The sequence below is a fragment of the Oryzias latipes genome, chromosome 18 (genome assembly GCF_053564925.1).
Source record: "Oryzias latipes strain Hd-rR chromosome 18, Olatipes_Hd-rR_3.1".
Lineage (NCBI taxonomy): Eukaryota > Metazoa > Chordata > Actinopteri > Beloniformes > Adrianichthyidae > Oryzias > Oryzias latipes.
The window spans coordinates 22,528,447-22,549,238 of NC_136254.1; the positions used below are offsets into that span (position 1 = coordinate 22,528,447).

At 40.7% G+C, this 20,792-nt stretch overlaps 1 protein-coding gene across 1 annotated transcript in view; it reads left to right on the forward strand.

The window, feature by feature from the left end:
• hspa12b (heat shock protein 12B) overlaps positions 1 to 20,792 on the forward strand; it is a 24,757-nt gene continuing 3,965 nt past the window's right edge. Inside the window, exons 1-13 of the mRNA XM_004079774.5 lie at positions 1 to 526; positions 2,704 to 2,767; positions 3,016 to 3,098; positions 4,298 to 4,422; positions 4,487 to 4,673; positions 5,415 to 5,519; positions 5,630 to 5,746; positions 8,399 to 8,576; positions 13,806 to 13,892; positions 16,562 to 16,666; positions 17,160 to 17,418; positions 17,487 to 17,590; positions 20,071 to 20,261. Of these exons, the coding sequence (XP_004079822.1) occupies positions 2,722 to 2,767; positions 3,016 to 3,098; positions 4,298 to 4,422; positions 4,487 to 4,673; positions 5,415 to 5,519; positions 5,630 to 5,746; positions 8,399 to 8,576; positions 13,806 to 13,892; positions 16,562 to 16,666; positions 17,160 to 17,418; positions 17,487 to 17,590; positions 20,071 to 20,261 (1,587 nt within the window). The 5' untranslated portion in view covers positions 1 to 526; positions 2,704 to 2,721. The remainder of the gene's footprint in view (positions 527 to 2,703; positions 2,768 to 3,015; positions 3,099 to 4,297; positions 4,423 to 4,486; positions 4,674 to 5,414; positions 5,520 to 5,629; positions 5,747 to 8,398; positions 8,577 to 13,805; positions 13,893 to 16,561; positions 16,667 to 17,159; positions 17,419 to 17,486; positions 17,591 to 20,070; positions 20,262 to 20,792) is intronic.

Here is a 20,792-nt window from a genome sequence, read left to right on the forward strand (position 1 = left end):
GAGGAGTTGGAGATGAGTGAGAGTGAAAGATGACTTAATCAGGATCCACCCTCAGCCTCCGACTCACATTTTGACTTTTTCCTGGTGAGGTAAATCCCCCAGCATTCCCCCCCTTATGTGCTGTCACATCCCTCCCACTACTGAAAGTTGTGTGTGTTGCTGTGTGTGTGTGTGTGTGCGTGTAAGACCACTTTTGTCTGACAGTCAGAGCAGAGCAGAAAGAAGGAGCACTCGGCTGCAGAAACTTAAGTCCCACAAACCCCAGTCAGAACTCCGCTCTCAAAGCTTTGGTCCAATTTGGGAATTCCAAGTTTTGGAAAGTTTACTTGCTTGACAGCTGGGACGTTTTGCATTTTGAACAAGGAGTTTTCAAGGATTTATCCTGCAGCTATTTCTTCCTATCATTCTTTGATCCATCTCTCTCCTTGGAGTTTGATTCCTCATTTGCAGAATTCCAGTTTTTGGGAAAACATTTCTTCTTTAGTAGGAGAAGGCAGCATCTAAGTGTTGAGTCCAACTAACAAAGGTATGGGTCCTCAAAGTTGAACCTTTTTTTTCTTCAGTAAACTGCCTTTGACATGATTTAATTTGACTTAATCCAACATAATTGCATAATTAGTTCCCGAAAATTCTTTTTTTTGTAAACGATTCCAACATGTTTTCCATGTTTTTCTAAAATTTTGGAACCAGAAGAACTATTATTGTTGATTTTACACAGCTTTTTTGTCCCTGATGTAAGGTCTCACTTGTTCTGCTGGTCCAGTAAAAAAGCCACAAAAAAACTGAGCTTGAAGAGATGATCAGAGACAGATAAAAGATGGTTTAAGCGCGTGGCATTTCATCCTCTCTGGATTTGTCATCACACAGTGGAATGCTGGGAAAGGAAGCTGAGGTCGCAGAAAGAAATGTATGTGACAGACGAATGAATCATTGTATGTAGAGGTCTGTGTGCATAAACAGGATTTTTATTTTTATTTACTGACTTGTGTGTAGCCCACACACATGCATGCATTCACGAAGCACAGACATCTGTTTCATGAGACTCTTGAAAGATAAAAGTGCACCAGAAAAAGCAGCATGTTCCATCTGATGCAGACATCTGATGCAGATTATGCAACACAAATTTGAAATCAAAGTGATTTGAAAGGCACAATAAAGACAAAAGCTAATGAAAGCTTGCCTTGTACACTTTCAAAGTTTTTTTTCTCTATTAAAAGTAAAGTTTCTCAAAAAAAAAACATTGAGAGCATTTATCATTTATAAACTTCCTGCAGAAAAACAAAAGTGATTTTTAACCTGTTTCCTGTTTAGATTTAAATCCTCCTTTGTACCAAACTGGAAATGCTTTTTTGAAATTAGAAAAAGGCGCAAACAAGATGCTTAAATAAAGGTGGTAAAACATTCACCAACCGATTCACCAAAAAGATTCTTGCTTGATTAAAACCATAAAAAGGGGATCAAGTTTTTTTGTTTCTCAAAGTTGATTATCTTCATATTCCTGTACTGTACCTTGCACTTATGTCAATATGCAAATGTCCAAAGATCAGATTAAAGACCAGATAATCTTTTGATCTATTTTAAAAGCATTCCCAGTGGTCACTTAATTATAATCAACGGTAGGGCATTTTTGGCCAAAATGAAAAAATCAGTGTTGTTTTCTAGGACACAGCTTCTGCGGAGCAACTCTGAGTTGTGGGCAGGAACCCCCCTCCCTTATTTCCCCATTGCTGAGAGCTCTCTATCTACATGCCTTCTTTCTAACTTAAAGCCCCTCACACTCCCAACTCAATATTAGTAGTGCAACAAAAATGGTAAGCAATATCTGGGCTATCCAGACGTATAGTTTTGAGTCAGATGCCAGCTCAGACCAGGAAAACAAAGATGTACATGGATCTAGTCTCCAAGTGGATGCATCAGAATGGAGCGGGTGCGGATGTTTTCTACATCTCAGATAAGCTCTTTTTTTAAAACAGCAGTTTTTCGTCTGATTCACAGCAATTCAAATAAAGACATTTTAATTTTCATTTTATTTACATGTGTCCTCAATCATCAGAAATATGACACAAGAACATGGTAAAAACGCAGATGAAAACATATTTTCATTCAGAGTGGGTTGAATAAATATATGACCTCAATGAAATAATCATTTTTTAATGTGCTTGTCCTTTTTTAACTGCATAACAATGATCCTTTGGGTACAAAATCTAAGACAAATGTTTAAAAAAAAGAGAAAAAATGTGACAGTTTAGTTATTTTTAGGTCCAAAATAGAGGAGTAATGAAAACTGAAGAAATGCTTGAGCCACGAAACCTCAAATCTAGATGTTAAAAAAAAAGAATTTACAGGTTTGGCTTGAGTTGGTTCTTTGTTATCCTGGCTAAGTGCTGATATCTTGCTTGTTTCTGACAAAAGGCACCAAAAGCAAACCATGTGTCACAATTAGTTTCAACACTTGTAGCTGGAGAGTGCCACATGAACAACATATGAGTTAAATGTGATTAAGACATCCCTTCCTGAAAGCTGTCAGAGGACAAACCTAGTATGTTGTTGTGTTTAATGAAAAAGCATACGCCCATTGGAAATGTACGTTTGTGGAATTTTCTCTTTTTGTATTTCATTTATGCAGTGAATACATGTCACTCCAAGACTCAAACAGACCCATTTAAGTCTGAGTACAAAGTTGGGGTTTGTGTTCTTCTGCAGACCCTGGCTCCTGTGAAGATGGCTGATGAGGTGCAGCCAGATTCCAGCAGCCTGCAGATACTAGGTGAGACACACACACACACACACACACACACACACACACACACACACACACACACACACACACCCACACATTTGAAACTCTCTAAAAGTGTTGACATGTTCCTGACCTTTTGTGTCCCTCTCCCACCTAGCAATAAGGCTCACGCCAGATTCCAGCTACATTCCAGTCATTCCTGTTAATTACATTTATCTTAGTCTATGGAACAATCCAGATCAAGTGTGTTATATCACTTTTTATTCATTTTGTAGGTGAAAGGACCTCCATCCCAGGCTCACCTGCCATCGCCAGAAATGACTGCAGCATCACCCCCCTCACACCCTCACCATCACCGGTGACACACCCATTGTTATTTCTTACATTCTTGCCTTTATATAGAGCTCTATAAGAAGAGTCCCAGAGACCCACATGGTCTACGTGTCATTAGTGGGTTATATCAAGACTTAAACACAGAGTTTAAATTCCAAAAACAAGAATCTGTGGCAAAGAAATGAGAAACCGTCAAGCTAGCTCTAACTTCAGTGAGAAGGGAGGGAATGGACACAGGGAAGTCTACAATTACAAAAATGACCACCTTTAACGTGGTATTTCACCATGAGGTGTTCAGAGATGGGCGATGAATCAGGAGCAGAGGAAAAAACTGTTGTTTTTAGAAGGTTATAGTTGTTGGGTAAAAGCTGCAATCAGAAGCTCTCTGCTCCGCCCTATTCTGATGCATCCACTTGCAGATAAATAGATCCACCCACTTCTTAGCTGTCCTCGTCCGAGATGGCATCTGGGCTCAAACTGTACAGCTGGATAGCTCCAATATTGCTCGCCATTTTTGCAAACAAAGGGCTGATGTAAATAAAGGCAGGCTACAACCCACAACTCAGAGGTGAATTTCTAATTGAATCGGTTAGTTCAAAAGTCCAAGAGGTTTGTTTTTCCAGGAAATGATTTGAACTGTATAGCTGAAAGGGAGGCTACACCAAATGATTAATACTTTACCCAGATTAAGCACCAGTTTATAGCTTACAAATGCTATAATATGAAGCACCTCACTTTTATAATTTCAGAGGACTAGCAAACTGAAGTCCCTGGACTTGGGCCCTTCTTGAATTAAACAGGGGTGCTCCCATATTGGATAACTGGTGCTGCCATCTATGGGATAAAGCTAAACCCGTGCATTGGTAGGAATTTTGCACTTGATGCATTTTAATTGTCAAGCATAGTCAATACATCACAACAGACTTGGGACTTTTTTGCACATAATCAGACAGCTTTTCCCTTGAAGACCATAGAACATATAATATCTCTATTTGGAAAAATTGTGGACTTGGGCCCCTTTTGAACTAACCGATTCAATTAACTACTTAGAAAATGACACAGGATTTTTGATTTTGGCCAAAAAAGGAATAATCATAAATAAAAGATCACTGTAAACACTTTTTCAACAGATCAAAAGATGACTGGAGTGGGTCTTTATAGTCGTTAAACCAAAAAATAATTTGTATATATGAACACTTATGTTTTGCCTTTTTTTTTCTACAGAGGGTGGAGATCAGGCCCAGGATGAGCTGTCCGTTCTCCGTTGTTGTGGCGATAGACTTTGGGACAACCTCCAGCGGCTATGCTTTCAGCTTCACTCAAGACTCAGAGGCTATACACATGATGAAGTAAGGCTCCGCTCCTCCGTTTCGTTTTTAAGCTGTCCATCTTTTCTGACTGTGGTGCGTGCAGACGCTGGGAAGGTGGGGATCCTGGAGTGGCCAACCAGAAGAGCCCCACATGTCTCCTGCTGACCCCGGATTTGAGGTTCCACAGCTTTGGATTCGCTGCACGAGATTTCTACCATGACTTGGATCCTGAAGAGGCCCGGCACTGGCTGTACTTTGACAAATTCAAAATGAAGATCCATAGCACCAGTGTAAGGAACATTAACTGTTTTGGCTGACGGAAAATTTAAGGTTTTAACAGTGTTTTAAATGTGATGGAAACTGAAAAATTTTAAGCCGTTGTTTGTTTCATTCATTCATTAATTCATTGATTCATTCATCTTCTAAACCCGTTTTGTCCCTTTCGGGGTCACGAGGCTGCTGGAGCCTATCCCGGCCACACGTGGGCAAAAGCAGAGGACATCCTGGACAGGTCGCCAGTCTGTCTCAGGGTTAAATGTTTCAGCATTATTGAAAAAAAGATGGTTTTTCTAACATTATTAAAGAACCACTTTGTTTTTAACGTGCTCTTGTGGCATTTTTCTGATCATGGAGGGCATGTGTGAAGAATATAAAGCTTAAAATTGGATATATTTTTGTATTTCTGTATTAAAATTGTTGTAAATCAGGAGTAGATGAAAAGATGCCGTTCGAGAAGGCGTTATCTGTAATGTAAAAAAAACAATGGTCTGACCAAAAGCTCCCTGGTCTGAGTTTTTGGTAAGACCAGGGGATTGGGGGCGGGGTTGCTCTGCACCAACAGTCCTGCCCGCGACTCAGAGGCAAATTTCTAATGAACGTCTGCCGCTCTGCAGAAACTATGTCCTACAAAATGTCAGGTTATTTTTTTTTTTATCAAATCATAATTCAAACACCACTGGGAACACTTTACAAACAATTAGAGAGGGTCCTTAAAAGTTAGCTTTAAAAGTTTTCTGTTGCTTCCTTTGCAGGACCTCAGCATGGAGACGGAGCTGGAGGCGGTAAATGGCCGCAGGGTCAGGGCCATTGAGGTGTTTGCCCATGCTCTTCGCTTCTTCAGACAACACGCTTTAAAGGTACAGCTTCCATCATAAAAATGGGAAATATGCCGCACTCCACCAAATAACGAGTTGCTGGTGTTTTGTCAAGTTGAACTAAACGAAATCTCTCTGGTCGGACTTTTCAGGAAGTGAAAGACCAGTCGTCTTCTGTATTGGAGGGTGAGGAGATCCGATGGGTGATCACTGTTCCTGCAGTATGGAGACAACCTGCCAAACAGTTCATGAGAGAGGCTGCATACTTGGTAGGAAACACACTGAAATATCTACAGTAAAGCAGCCATTGACCTTCAGAGCTCAGAGCTCAGAGCTCTGAACACAGCCCCAAAATACTTTTGCAATTAAAAGACAATGTTGATTTAGTGTGGGAGGGTCACCTCGTCCCTGAAACCAACCATTACCAAACATTCCTCTGAAATGAACTGCCTTTTCAGATTTAAGACATGATTTAACTAGACTGTCTTGTTCTTGGGGAGTTTCGTTCATTTAGGGCGCAATCACACCAGGTAGAACAGTGTGGTTCTTTGGTGAAAGCAATCGCTCTGTTTCCTGCTCAGACGTGAAAAACTGAACTGTCCAATGGTTGGCTTGGAGTGACAATTTAGTAGATTCAGCACAGAATGGATTAGCCCAATTCTTCAAAGCCATGACGCCAATTGCCCTGTAGCTGATGTCACTTTTTTAAAGTTGTTTTGCATTAAACGGAACATGATTTTGTGCTCTACAAGACATGTTGAGGGGAAAACAGCATGTCTATCTCCATAGAGGGTGATTTGCATTGGGTTTCATTTCCATGGACAGTTTGGTTTGTTTTGGAAAATGGGAAAACTCACCCAAACTCTGTAGAAAATCAAACATGTTATCCCTAACATGGTAGCTTGGAAGCGAAGCCCTCAAGTCACTTGTAAACAGAAGTTATTCACATGAGTATTGATGCAACTGGACTTTCCATAGACCAAGAATTGGAAGCACACCAAAGAGAGAAAAATAGAAATGTGAATTACAAAGAAAAAGAAAACCATGGATTACGGAAAAGCTGGAAATAATTTGGTGGGTCAGCATTGTGTAGTGAAGATGTGCAGGTGTTTATTAACACACAGTTGTCTGGGGGCTTCTGGGATTAGAGCAGCCATATTTTTGCTCCAGACACTCTGAGAAAGAGACAGGAGGCAGAGCTGGAAGTAGCAGAGATGAAGATGTTGAGATTCCCTATCGGAGTGAAGAGGATGGATAGGATCACCAGATCATTAGAGGAACAGCTCATGTTGGATGTTTTGAAGATAAATACAGGGAAGCAGATTGAAAGGAGGAACAGTGATTGTGCCGATAGAAGGATGCTGAGGTTGGAACTTCCAGGAAAGAAGCCTAGAGGAAGACCCAAAAGGGGGTTCCTGGATGTAGTGAAGGACGATAAAAGGATGGTTGTTGTGATTGAAGGTGCATACTCCAAGTAGTTTTAGATGGTAGCTGTTGAAGATCCCCAAGAGAAGCAGTCAAAAGACAAATAAGAAAGAAGCGCAAAGGCCCCCGAGATGAGCTAGTTATCTTTCTAATATTTTTTATTTTTTTATTTTGGTCAGAGCTCGGTAACTACCCTCAAGTGAGAAGCTTTGGGATATCTTAGTTAGTTTAATCCATTTTGCTCCAAAATATGCAGGTGTAGAAGTGTTCAAAACGGATAAACGTGTAACTCATGAGCAATTGTGCCCATTCAAAACAACACAAAAGACTTTCCTTGTGCAAATGCAACCTAAGATTACTTTTGTTTTTCTTTGCCCCCTGCAATCCCTTCTTCATTGCATTTACAGGGCAAATAGTAAACTGATGAAAGTGTCCATACTGCCACCTGCTGTATGGAGGTATATAAAACACCAGCATCTTCTCCTAAGACGGCTGGCAAGGAAGGAGATGGACAAAATAGCCAAATGTGCTCCAGCAAGGTTCAGCACCAATTCCTTGGTGTGAGGCAACCCTACCTGGATTCTGGTGTTTGGGTTTTTTAGCTTAATGGAGTTTTGATAGATGAAATCTACAAAGGAATGATGTGAAGGTGAAAAGAAATACAGCATAAGAAGCATGGGACAAGGAGTGACAGAAATTTCCCATGAAAGATCTACACTGTACACGTAAATCAGCCTGTCGTCTGCATACATGCTTCCCTATCAACACACGCCCATCCTCCTTCAGCCACATATGTTATAACAACTTGTGCGAAGCGTTTCTACGAGAACTTGTACTCGCAACTGCGACACGCAACCATGGTCAGGTCAACCAGGTCACACTTTTTCTTCAGTTCACATGCAGGTTAAACAGTTAACTATCAAACAGGTGCTCCCTTCAGAGTGCAGAAAACCAAAATGCACCTTCACACGCACATCGATAACATGCACACACACTCCTGGCTTGAGGCTGTCGGGCGTGTGTTCTTCCTGGTGGTGATGTCATTAGGACTGAACAATAAGGGAGACCGGCATACAAATACAGGAAGTGGAGTGCAGACCCCCGCCCTGCACACACACGCATATTGTTAGAGCAATTCCACTCTACTCCCATCTTCAGGACCAATCCTGATGTAAATCGCCTCCTTTTTATAATCCAAACTTAAAGTTATTTGATTTGTCACATATGCTCCCATCTTTCATGTTTATATCTTTTGTACATGTTTATACCTCACAGCTGTCAAATGTCTTTACCTCCATGTGTTTGTCCTTTTCTTAAGGATCTGGTCCCCACAAGTTCTCCTGCCCTCTTCTGAAATATAATGTTTCAACCAAAGATTCTTGGACAAACAAAGTGTCCTTTATTTTTTGTTGTATTGTCATCACCACAAAATTAAATTAAAAATATGAACTTTTTGCTGTTTCAAGTCACTTATGTCCTCTCTTTGTGTTCATCAGGCTGGTCTTATTTCCCCTGAATGTCCTGAACAGCTTCTCATTGCCCTGGAACCTGAAGCTGCCTCCATTTACTGCCGGAAGCTCCGCCTCCACCAGGTGATTGACCTGAGCCTGCAGCCAATCACAAACGGCCTGGATGCTGATGGCTCCAGGCCCTTCGATTCCAGCTTCAGACAAGGTCAGCAAGCGCTTCTTCTGCATTTGTTTTGGTTCTGTGGAGTAGCTCCTTAGCACAAGCATGAAACCACAATTTGTTCCTGGAAATGTTTGGATTCCTTCAGGGATTGTGGTTTGTGTAAAAGACACATTTGTGTGTATTCAGAGGGGAGAAAAAAGCTGGTGCCGAGGGTAAAATTGTTGCCCAAATGTTTGGCCCAAGTTACTTTGCAGTTTTGTGTGTGTCAGGGTTGTGTATGGACACACATCTTTAAGCAGACCATATGGTTTATGGGGAGCAAGTACATACAGAGCAGAAAACATAAGGCAGGAAAGAAAAAAGGAAGGTTTTTTTAACTTATCATAGCAATTGCATGATGAGAAAAATATAGAAATAAGTATTTGATCCCTTGTAAGCAAAGGATCAAATACTTATTTCCGTCACTGTATTCCCCTAAGCAACTTTTTTTTCGGACAGAGTAGCAGTATGGTCATATTTTTACTGGAATGAAATCTTTAGATTGGGTTTTAAACTTCTAACGTGACAAATATAACATACAAGCATAAATTTATTTTCACCAAAAACACATTTGGGCCTATTATTGAGCCCAAACAAACTTTCCCAGCTGTGTTTCTCTCTGGGGAGCAAGAAACTGCATCCACTGCTGCCTGTCATAAATATGTTTGAGAGTCCAGAAACAGCCCTGCTGTTTGGCCCATGACGCTTTGGCGTGCTTCATCTCCCAAGTTTCAATTTTTTCAAAAATCGTCATAGTTTGCAAAAAATCAATGTAAAATGTTTTTTCTTGGAGAAAACAGTTTAATTTTGACTTGCCTATCTAACCTGTGAATGTGGAATTTAAGAAGTTTTGGCACTATTGGTTTCCAGGCCAATATTTGTGCCAAACCCTTAAAGACCCACTTCAATCATCTTTTGATCTGAAGCGTTCCCAATGGTCTTTTTAATAATGATTATGCTGTTTTTAGCCAAAAAACAAAAAAACTGTTGTTTTTAAGGACATAGTTTCAGCAGAGCGCCAGGAGTTTATCCGAAATCTGCCTCTGAGTTGTGGACGGGGCTGTTGGTGCAGAGCAACCCCACCTCCTCTCCTCATCACCATAACGGAGAGCTGTTTGTTTAGACACTCTCCTGCTTACTTACAGCCCCTCAAACTCCCAAACCTAACATTACCGGTGCAACAAAAGTGGCGAGCAAGATTGGAGCTATCCAGCTGTACAGTTTGAGCCAGATGCCGGCTGAGACGAGGAATACGAAGACGTAGATGCATCAGAATGGAGCAGAGCAGGGAGCTAGTTGCCCGCCCATGTATTTTCCACATATACACACAGGTGTATGTAGAAAATACAATCTTTTTTCAGCATCATTTTTTCATCTGCTCCTAATTCACAATGGTTTGAATAAAGAAATACTCATGAAAGCCATTTTAAGCCCAAGTCTCTTTATATATTTCTCCATCACGAGAAAAATACCACAAAAACATGTTAAAAACATCAAAAATGCTATTTCATCAGAGTTGGTGTTTACGACTTAGAGTTTTTCAAAATTAATTTTCCTTTGTTCAATTTTTGACTTTACAGTGATGAAGCATTCGCAATATCTTTATTGCAAAGTTAAAATTGGATGCAAATGTTATACCATTGTCTACAACGGAACACAAACATGCATTGCAGAAGAAAACAAGAAGAAAAATGCATGATTCAATGAGTGAACAGCGTCTAAAATTCCCTTCAAAGGCCCACTTATGCATGTGCAGGCAGTGAGGCGCACACAAAGAACAGTCACACACTCTAAACACAGGATATTGTAATTGGAACAAGGTGCAGTAAGACCATGATCTCACCCCTTCCACGCTTTTGACTCCCCCTTTCTTTTGCATTTTCTCCCCCATATCCCACTTTCTTTTCCAAACTTGATGCAGGGTCAACTATCTTTAGATATTCCTCCACCTTTGTTTGACACTGAAGACAGCGCCCCAGGAATCCTTAACACAGAAACACACTTGTGCACTTTCTTCTCTGCTGTTTCAAATAGTTTCCAGACTCCAGCTCATCAGCCCCAACAAAAACACCGGCAAACAAGAAATTGCAGTGGTCTTTTCTCAGCTTCATTTACACAGGCATGCATTACCTCCTGCGTCATCCAGGACCCTGAAACAACCCGAAGCGCTTGGCTTTCTTCACCGTAAACACACGTTCTTTTTCTTTGTTTTCGTTTGGCCACCCATCTCATGTTACCTTTGACTCTCGTTCAACTTTTTTACAGGCTGTAGTTCTGGTGTGGTTTATAGAAACAAATTAGAAACACTTGGTATGTGGTCGTGAATCACAAAACACCTTCTGCCCACTTTTTCAAAAAGCTTTCTTTCAGCCTCACAATAAACTATTGTGTTCATTTTTGGAAGTCATCATGTCACATTTCATGCATTGGCTCTGTTAAACGGACTGTCATGGTGATGTGTTTTTGTTGGAGCTTGGTCCACACTCTCAGCTGTCAATCAAAGGGCTTGGGTGTCTGTATAAAGCAAACCAAAGCCTAAGGTGGTCTCCATCGCCAGCGAAACGCTCTTGTCATGCAAAAGCACATTCCTTGCTTTTGTTTGACTCAGATCCAAAGATTTATGTGACTCCAAGCAGAAGTGTAGGGAAGTGCTGTGCCTCAAAAAAAAAAAAAAAAGTTAAGATTAGAAAGGCCTCATTAGGCTGAAAGTGATGCTGTTTATGTTCCAGATTGAGCTGCTTTGAATGGAGATTTTAGTCAAACAAACAGTGGAGCCTGGCCGGTACATTTAGAGTTTTTACACGAAATGTTTGGAAACCAGCAAAGTATTGTGGGATGCTGAAAGATGGTGATGACTTGGAGTGCTTGCAGAATGGCAGAGCACTCACAAATTTCTGTAAAAATGTATCATTAATGAAGAAAAATGGTTAAAAAAAATATAACCAAAAGGGTCAAAAACATGTGCATTTTGTCCATTTTGATTGTTTTTAAACGCTTACATCCACTGTAAACGCCAACTTCTTTGCAAAGCAGGAGGAAATTATTTGTTGAGGCAATATTTTGTATATGTAATCTTATTGTTGTGGATATTCAAATTTGAATCAACAGCTAGAAAAGCTGAAGTTCTTATTAGTCCTCTGATTTTTGTTCCTTTGTCACAACTGCCTTTACGTGTGGAGAGGGGCTGTCTGCAGGTGGAAAATTGGCAAACCTGTACGGTCCATGCAGGTGGCCTCCAGGAAATATTAAGGTTGTAAAGCGCTTATGAGCCTGTAGAGCAAAAATGTTCATGGACATTTCTTTCTGCGAGCATGCTGCGGGCGAAAGGTCGTAGAAAACACTTACGCAACATGTAAGGGTGATGTGGGTGAGACGCAGACATGTCATGTGGATTTCTCATTTTTTTCAATCCCCCCAACCCTGCACACGGTGCGTGGACCAGTGCTCCTTGTGTGGAACTGATGAGCTGATAGGGAGCACGTGAGCAGATCGTCAACCTGTAGGTGTGGGAGGTGAAGAGGATCCTGACAGAGCTGTGAATTGCTCTGCAGCTTAAACCATGCAAGCACACTTTCAACAGAAGCCATAGTTGCTACCGTGCACAACTTTTGCAACAAATGCTGAGGCCACCAGGGTTTCTTTGTTCAGAAGCCAACAACAAGAATAACTTGACAAATGTGTTCTTTCAAAACAGAGAAATGTTTTCTTTTGGCTTTAAAATAGGCTCTTACAGATATGTGTTTATATTTAGTCTCAAGTACCGTAGCTACCACAATCCGAGCTATGTTGTCAGGATTTAAGGTGCAACACAACTGAACCCCAAGGAGCAAAGATTAAAAGGAAAGAACGAGTTTATTTTCAGATGTTTAGTTGTGGACTGCTCTGGAGCCGTGCAGGAACTTGAGGCCAGAGAGACAGCCATCTATGTCTGGGATTTCTCAGATTATCTAATGAACACCAACTTGAGAAACTATACTAAGGTGGTAGGAAGGAGGAAAATGAGAGGTTGGAGAAGACAGAGGGGAGATCTGGCACGGGGCTTGAAGCGAGTGAAAGGATAGAGTCCAATGTGAAGATCTAGTTCAGGAGAGGGGAGACAGGGGGAATCCATAGGCTGGTCCAAGGCCTCAATCCAGAACAGCTCACAGCTGATGCAGAGGTACAGATGGGGTAAACCAAAATGTGGTCAGACACTAAACTGGTTCCAAAAACCACAAGAACAAGGCATTTTACACAGGCTTGTGTATTGACTTAACATGAGAAATGGACCAAGTGAGTGTGACATCACCCATAGAAAACAGCTTATCTCCTGCTCCAAAGTAGTGAAGTCTATCGAATTACAGTTGCTTTTTTTTGCCATGTTGGAGCCAGACATCGTTAGTAAGATGTCTGTCTCAGCCATTGATTCCATGGCAACAACTCTCACCAATCAGGAGTGAGCTTGTTGGAAAGCCGCACCCCTACCACTTGACAGCGAGTAAATCTGTCAATCAAATATTTAACCAAATGAACTATCCGGCGCGTGAACTGTGTGATGTCCTACCAGAAAAAATTAAGACTGCTGGGTTACTTACCACTCGCAGCCAACCCCGTAGGTCGGTTTTCCTAAAACAGAGAGCAAGACAGTGTATTGATTTTCATTTGTTGTTGTTGTTGTTTTTTTGTTTGTTTTTTTTGCATTCTATGTTTGTTTGTTGAGTATTTACATGATGACATAAAAAAAACAAAGTTTGCCTTCCAAAAGCTAGAGCACAGGACATCAAGCTATAACTGTTTTGTTAGCTCAGATACCTAACAGTTATTCCCTCAGTTATTACTGAGGTAATATCGGAGGTAACAGTTATTACCTCAGATAATAACAGATCTTTTGATCTGTTATTAAAGAGTTCCCAGTGGTCTTTTAATTATTATTAATCCAAAATCAAAAAACCTTGTGTTGTTTTCTAGGACTTAGTTTCTGCAGAGCAGCAGTAGTTTATTAGAAATGTATTCAAGCAGGGAGCTTGTGGTTTACCGTAGTTGCTTCTGCTTCACACCTAAAAGCTTTTTCTAACAGCTCACTTTTTTCCTCTGCTCCTGATTCATAACATTTTGAATAAAGGCATAATCAGAAATGCAATTTTAAGCTTGATTTTCTTTATCCATGTCCACCATCATTGGAAAAAATACAACAAGAACATGTTAAAAACACCAAAGATGCTTTATTTTTGGTGTTTTGTTTTGTATGTGCAGCGAGGGAGCAGCTGAGACGATCCAGACACAGCAGGACCTTCCTGGTGGAAAGCGGCACTGGAGAGCTGTGGTCCGAGCTGCAGACCGGTGAGTTCAGAGAGTTCCAACGGATCTTTCAAGCTTCAGATGGAGATGAATTTGACCTGTTGACTGTTTGGGCCACACACGTCTGCCTAGGGTGAAAAAGGGGGCAACTACAAAAGACTGCCGCCGCATTTCATCCAGATTCAGTCACCGTTGACATTCCTGAAAGATCTGCTGTTGGTTTGGAAGATCTTTTAGAATATAATATTGAAAAATGTTGCGTACTTGCAGAATATGTTGCACCACCACAACATTATTCTAACTACATACAAAAATGCAGACATAAAATCTTTCAATTTCCTGTGAAATGACAGCAGTGAATTATGTGAAAAACCCTGGTACAAAGGTAAAAAGGTGAAAGGAGCCCCCACCTCTGGACTCTATACCTATACAACTGATGGATTAAACGAAAGTCTAGTTTAATTTATTGTTTTTGCACATTTAAAACACAAGCAAGACAATGATTGAAAGGCAATAAAGTGATGGGAGAGGCAAAAAATACCAAAAGGCCTCCACCTAGTGTAAAATTCAATTCAATTCAATTCAATTTTATTTGTATAGCCCAAAATCACAACAACAGTCGTCTCGATGGGCTTCGAAGTAAAACATGAAATCAAAAGGATCACGAATACAAAGAGTTCAATAGAAAAATACTAAAATGAACTAACAAACTGACTAAGCTATACTGACATCCCTGCCCTTAGACCCCCCTTCGCGGTAAGGAAAAACTCCCAAAAAAACCGGATTCCGGAAAAAACGAAGAAACCTCAGGGGTGCCCACATGAAGGAGGGATCCTCCCCCAGGACGGACAGGCGATTTACCAGAAATCTTAGAGAAGAATTAACTTATCTAAATCTACAACTACATATATAAAAGTCCAGCAGACGAGCTTCATCCAGCCGTGGTTATCGGGACAGTCAAAGGCGCGAGTCGAGCCGGAGACAGGAACCACAGCCAGGTGTAGGAGCAGGAGCAGAGACGAGGTACTCGGTCAGGTACAGAGCAGAGACGAGCCAGAGATGAGCCAGAGGCAGGATCCACAGCCAGGTGTAGGAGCAGGAGCAAAGGCGAGGTAAACGGTCAGGAACTGGAGCACGGATGAGCCAACTGGAGTCTGGAAGCACTCCCACTCCCCAGGAGGGGAGAGGAAAAGAGGGACAATACATGAATCGCACTGCACCAAACAGAGGCATGGAGAACTAAATGATAAATTATGATCAAGAATAGAGGAGAGGAAGGGTAGAAGTAAAAAAGGAAAGAGGACAGAACCCCAGTGCACCATAGTTACCCCAGCTTCAACTTCTAGCAGCCTTTTAAAAGAAATAGTTATTATTAAGTTTAATTTAAACAAACTAACGCAGGAAAAAAAAAAAAACTATTGATAAGTATCAAGTATTAAAATAAAAGTTCAATCTGAATATTTAGGATGTCAAAGGTACATATTAAAAAATCGATCTAGTTCTGGGAGGGGAGTAACAGCAGTATAGGTAGAAAAGCAAAGATACCAATGAGATCACGTTGGTAAAAAAGGTCCAAATTGATCGAGACGTAGTCAAAGCTTTCTTCCTGTTGTGCTCGCCTTTGCCTTTTTATATACCAGTACATCTGCTGCAAACAAACAGACGTCACAAACCAGCTTCCACCACATCAGGTTAATTACAATTGGCTAAAGGTGATCCACAGCGAAAAAAGACTTTCTCTGTTAAACAGCATTTTCATTTATAATCTTAAATGTCAAATGAAAAATAAAAATATTGGTAAAAAAGAATCAGACTATGGTACTTTGGACCACAAAGTTAGTTGGATGATTCACGTTTTGATTCGTGGACCATTGTTGTTGTTGTTCACCTTTTAGCATCTCCCTCCACTGAATATTCATTGGACCAATTTGGATTAATTTTTTTAAAAGCCATGCAAGTGCAAGTCACTTTTTTTTGATGATTTTTAATTTTCACTTTTTTTCACAATATGGGGAAAAAAATCTTTTGTTTGAGTGATCTTCATGAAATTTCATACAAATCCTGCTGGCTTAAGTCTACAACTATGGCTGAAGTTTTGTTGACCTTTGACCTTAGGAAGATGGATCCCCCAAAAAAATGTACCTTTAGCACCTTCTACAAATGAAAATCCTCCTAGGAGTTTTGTTCTATCACCTCATCACTACTGATCCATCATTGGGAAGCTACATGGAAGAAGAAAAAAAACGTTGATAATAAAGTTTGTAGATTTTGAACGGCACGCTTGCAAAGGTTGGCGTTTCCCTGTTGCTCGTACATTTTTTACCAGAATATTGTGAAAGTGCAAAACATAGGATATGACATAGGATATGAACTGTGGGTGTGGTTAACAAAACACCTCAGTTGCCAAGGAAACCAAAAAATTAACTTTTGTAAGTTCTTTTAAAAATGACATAGACTTGTCCAAAAATGAAATGGTTGCTTGGAGACAGAATAGAAAAGCAGCCAAAATGTTTTTTTTCATGCATTTGTCACGTGCAGCTCTGATTTAGGGTGAAAGAGGCAGCGGGGGTAAGGACCGGTGGCCCCTGAGGAACACATGTTGCTCCGACTTTAATGTTTGCCGTTTTCATGCGATTCAACACATTTCAGCAGAAATCCCTTCATTTAAGCACAAGTTTAACAAGCTTGTTTTTGCTTCTTTTCTTGTGCAGGTGACAAGTATGTCGTTGCCGACTGTGGAGGAGGAACCGTGGACCTGACAGTCCATCAGATCGAGCAGCCGCAGGGGACGCTCAAAGAACTATACAAGGCTTCGGGTGCGACGCCTTTTCTAAGAAAGGATCTTTATTTTGTTTCTTTATTTTTTCAAACACAAATGAAAAAATCAACATGGTGGTTTTAGAGACATAAGACCATACAGTGTGTTTGGAAAGAAGTGGGTTGAAAAGGAATCTTGGATGATCGCACCCCTTTTCACAACACCCGATGATGTGCATAATTCAATTTACAGATATGTACAAAACGTTCATGGTACAATTTTTGCATGGCAATTGTGCAAAGTTACATTTTTTGTACAGTTTTTGTTTTTTAATCGTTTCTGGCCTTATATTGGTGATCTTTTGTAGGTTATTTTGAATATTTGTAAACCTTCATCCAATTCGTTCCATAAATCCACACCACAATTTGATAAACACATTTTCTTTTCTGTAGTGCGAATGCTCTGCTTTTTGAAATTCAGTTGTTTTCTTAGGTTTCTTAGATTTCTTAGATCTCCTTCAGCTTCCAATGCTGGGTTTGTTTGACCTCCAGGCGGCCCGTATGGAGCTGTTGGCGTGGATCTGGCCTTTGAAAACATGCTGTGCCAGATCTTTGGGGAGGACTTCATCCAGAGCTTCAAGGCGAAGCGGCCGGCGGCCTGGGTGGACCTCACCATCGCTTTTGAGGCGAGAAAACGGACGGCGTCGCCCGGCCGAGCCAACGCCCTCAACATCTCCCTGCCTTTCTCCTTCATCGACTTCTACAAGAGGCAAAGGGGCCAGAGCGTGGAGGCAGCGCTGAGGAGGAGCAAGTGAGTGGGAGGAGCATCATCTGGGTGTGACAGTGACCCCACCCCTGCTCACTGTGTTTGTGTGTTAGTATGAACATTGTGAAGTGGTCGTCCCAGGGGATGCTGCGGCTCACTCAGGAAGCCATGAACGAACTTTTCCAGCCGACCATCAACAACATAGTCAAACACATAGGTGAGAAACAGACGCAACACATGCACACACAAGACACAGGTGTTTACCTTTAGGGGAAGTGTTCTTCATTTACCCTGCTCAGCTTCGTTTTAAAGACCCCCTTTGATCGTTCTTTTAACTATACTAAAAGTGTTCTCAGTGGTCTTTGAATATGATTTTGCCATTTTTAAACAACACATTTTTTAAACCTGTCATTTTGGACATTGTTTCTGCAGAGCAACAAACGTTTATTAGAATTCCATCTCTGAGTTGTGGGCGAGACCAGTGACACAGGGCAACCCCCACCCCTTTTCCCCTCTCTGTTGCTGGGAACTTGTGGCCCACCCAGATGAAAAAAAAAGCTATTTTTCAATCTGCTCCTGATTCTCAAGAATTGCAACACAGAAACACTCAGAAGTTGAATTTTTAATTTATTTTATCTTTATAATTGTCCTCCGTCATCAGAAAAATACCAGAAGAACATATTAGACACCTAAAACACAATTTTCCTCTGTCTTTAAATTTAAAGGAAAGGTATAATTTCTGACAATTTTACCTTTTTTTCCCTAAGATTTATTACTTTAATCTTGGGTTTCTGACATTGTGACTTTTTCTTATTAAAAAAACAACAACTTTAATCCCACAATTTAGCCATCAGATCCTAAATTTTAGAGATACATCTCAGAATTTTTCCTTTTTTCTTTTAGATTTCTGACTTTGATCTTGAAAATCTACATTGAATTTTAGAATGTGGTTTATCTCATGTATTTGTGATCTTTAACTGGGACATTTTTAAAAAGAATGTCTAACCTAAATCCAAGAATTATCACATTGATCTTAAAGCTATGATTAAAATTCCAAGATGTTCGACTTCAATCTTACAAATTTTCATTTTCTTTTCTTTTCTACTCTTTATTCGTAATTGTACTTTTTCTATGGTTTTTGAAGCTAAACTACTAATTTTGCCTTTTTTCCACATTTGATTTAAAGAGTTTTTTTTTTATCTTAGAGCGAAATTAATCCCACAATTTACTACTTTGGTTTAACATTTTGAGTTATATCTCAGACATTTGGTCGAAATAGTTTAAATTTTGATCCAAGAATTCTGACTTAAATGTTAGAATTTAGATTTTTTTCTAATTTGCCAAAATTAAGATACCATTTTTCCATTAAAAAAATATTAAACTCATAGCTTTTTCCATTTTTACTTTCATCTCTGAGTTCTCACTTTAATCTCTAAAATTTCCAGGATTCAATCAGAATGTTTGATTTTTTAGGTTAAATTTTTGCCCTGGACTGCACGGTGGGGCAGTGGTTAGCGCTCTTGCCTCACAGCAAAAAGGCCCCTGGTTCAAGTCCCTGCAACAGAACATCAGTGGGGGACCTTTCTGTGTGGAGTTTGCATGTTCTCCCTGTGCATGTGTGGGTTTTCTACGGGGTCTCCGGGTTCCTCCCACTTTCCAAAAACATGCTTCATAAGTCAATTGGCAACTCTAAATTGTCCCTAGGTGTGAGAGTGAATGTGTGTGTGATTGTGGCCCTGTGACAGACTGGTGAACAGTCCAGGGTGTCCCCTGCCTTTGCCCACAAGTGACTGGGATAGGCTCCAGCAGCCCTGTGACCCTGAAAGGGACAAAACAGTAGAAATTTTCACCCTAATCTTAGATTAACAGGAAAGGGGTACAGAGTTGTGGAATCCAAACTTGAAAATAAAAACTCTGACTTCTCATCGTCAGTTGTGTTGTCAGCCTTAAATCTTAATTCTGTTTTAATTATAGATGATTTTACTCCTGTTTTGGAAGAAGAAAAGACAGAAAAGTATTTTCTCCCAAATTATTGAAAACTTGAATCTGTGACAAGCATTTGAAGACGCTAAAACATTTATCAGTTGTGTTTTTTCTCATTTAAGTCTTATTCTGTGATTAGTTTGAATTAATGTTCATGTGAAATCATCTTCTCTCCTGTTTATTTAGAGAAAATGTCGAAAGACGTACATGGGTTTAATCTATGTTGTTATTGTTTTGCAAAATATCTTAATCTGGATTATGGTTTTAAACCATTGTTGTCTGCCATAATCCAGTAACAGAACATTTGAAGCTCGGCTGGCCTGAGAGGCCAAACAAGTGGTAAATGGTATATACTTACAGTGCAACGCTTTTCTACCTACAAGGCCAAAAGCACTTTACAGTCACAGACCCATTCACCCAGTCACACACACTGGTGGTGGCTCCACTGCCGAACACTGGCACCAACCTACCACCAGAGACAAGGTGGGGTTCAGCGTCTTGCCCAAGACTATCTTGCCCAATTCGACACATGGGTGTGCACGGCGGGAATTGAACCTGCAATCTTACGATCAAGGGTCGACGGCCCAACCGCTGCACTGCCCATGAGCCAGCCAGTGGCTTTAATGGGGGGGGGGTGTAAAGATGAGGGAATGGATGCAGAATCATCCCTCAGTGAAGATCAAAAACTGCAAAGATCTTTGTTTTCTTCAACAGAGCTCCTCATGGCGAAGCCTGAGGTGAGCGGTGTGCGCTTCCTCTTCCTGGTTGGGGGCTTTGCAGAGTCCCCCATGCTGCAGAGGGCGGTCCAGAGGGCCCTGGGGAGGTCGTGCCGCATCATCATCCCCCACGACGTCGGCCTGACCATCCTGAAGGGCGCCGTCCTCTTCGGGCTGGATCCCACGGTGGTGAGGGGTCGGGACGTTTGGGGTCATGTTAAAAGTGGGCATGAGCCATGAGGAAAAAAGGAAGACTTTTTCATGGTATACGGAACTGTAGAATAATAAAACAGTTCTGGTCTGTAATCAGAGAAACTATCAAAAAAATTACATCAAAAGAAAGAACACTGGAACCAGTCTTTTTTATTTTGGGAATCTATCCCAAAAATAATAGATATTCTAGATCAGAAAAATCTCTTGTAGACATGTTTGTTGAAGGCTAAAAGGTCAACAGCAGGAAAACTGCAAAGGGCCAACACTGAAACAATGGACTAAACTGATGTTAACTGTACCGCCGATGGAACGTAGAACATTTTTGCTAAAAGGAAAAAAAGAACTTGTTTGAAGCTGTTTGGAGACCATTTATAGCATTTGTTGAAGGCATGGATCTGTCTGACAGTGATGATGTTGGAAACTTCAGCCTGAGCTGAACTGTAGGCTGCATCTCGCCTTTTACAATGTATATATATATATATTTTCTCATTTTTATTTTTAAATGCT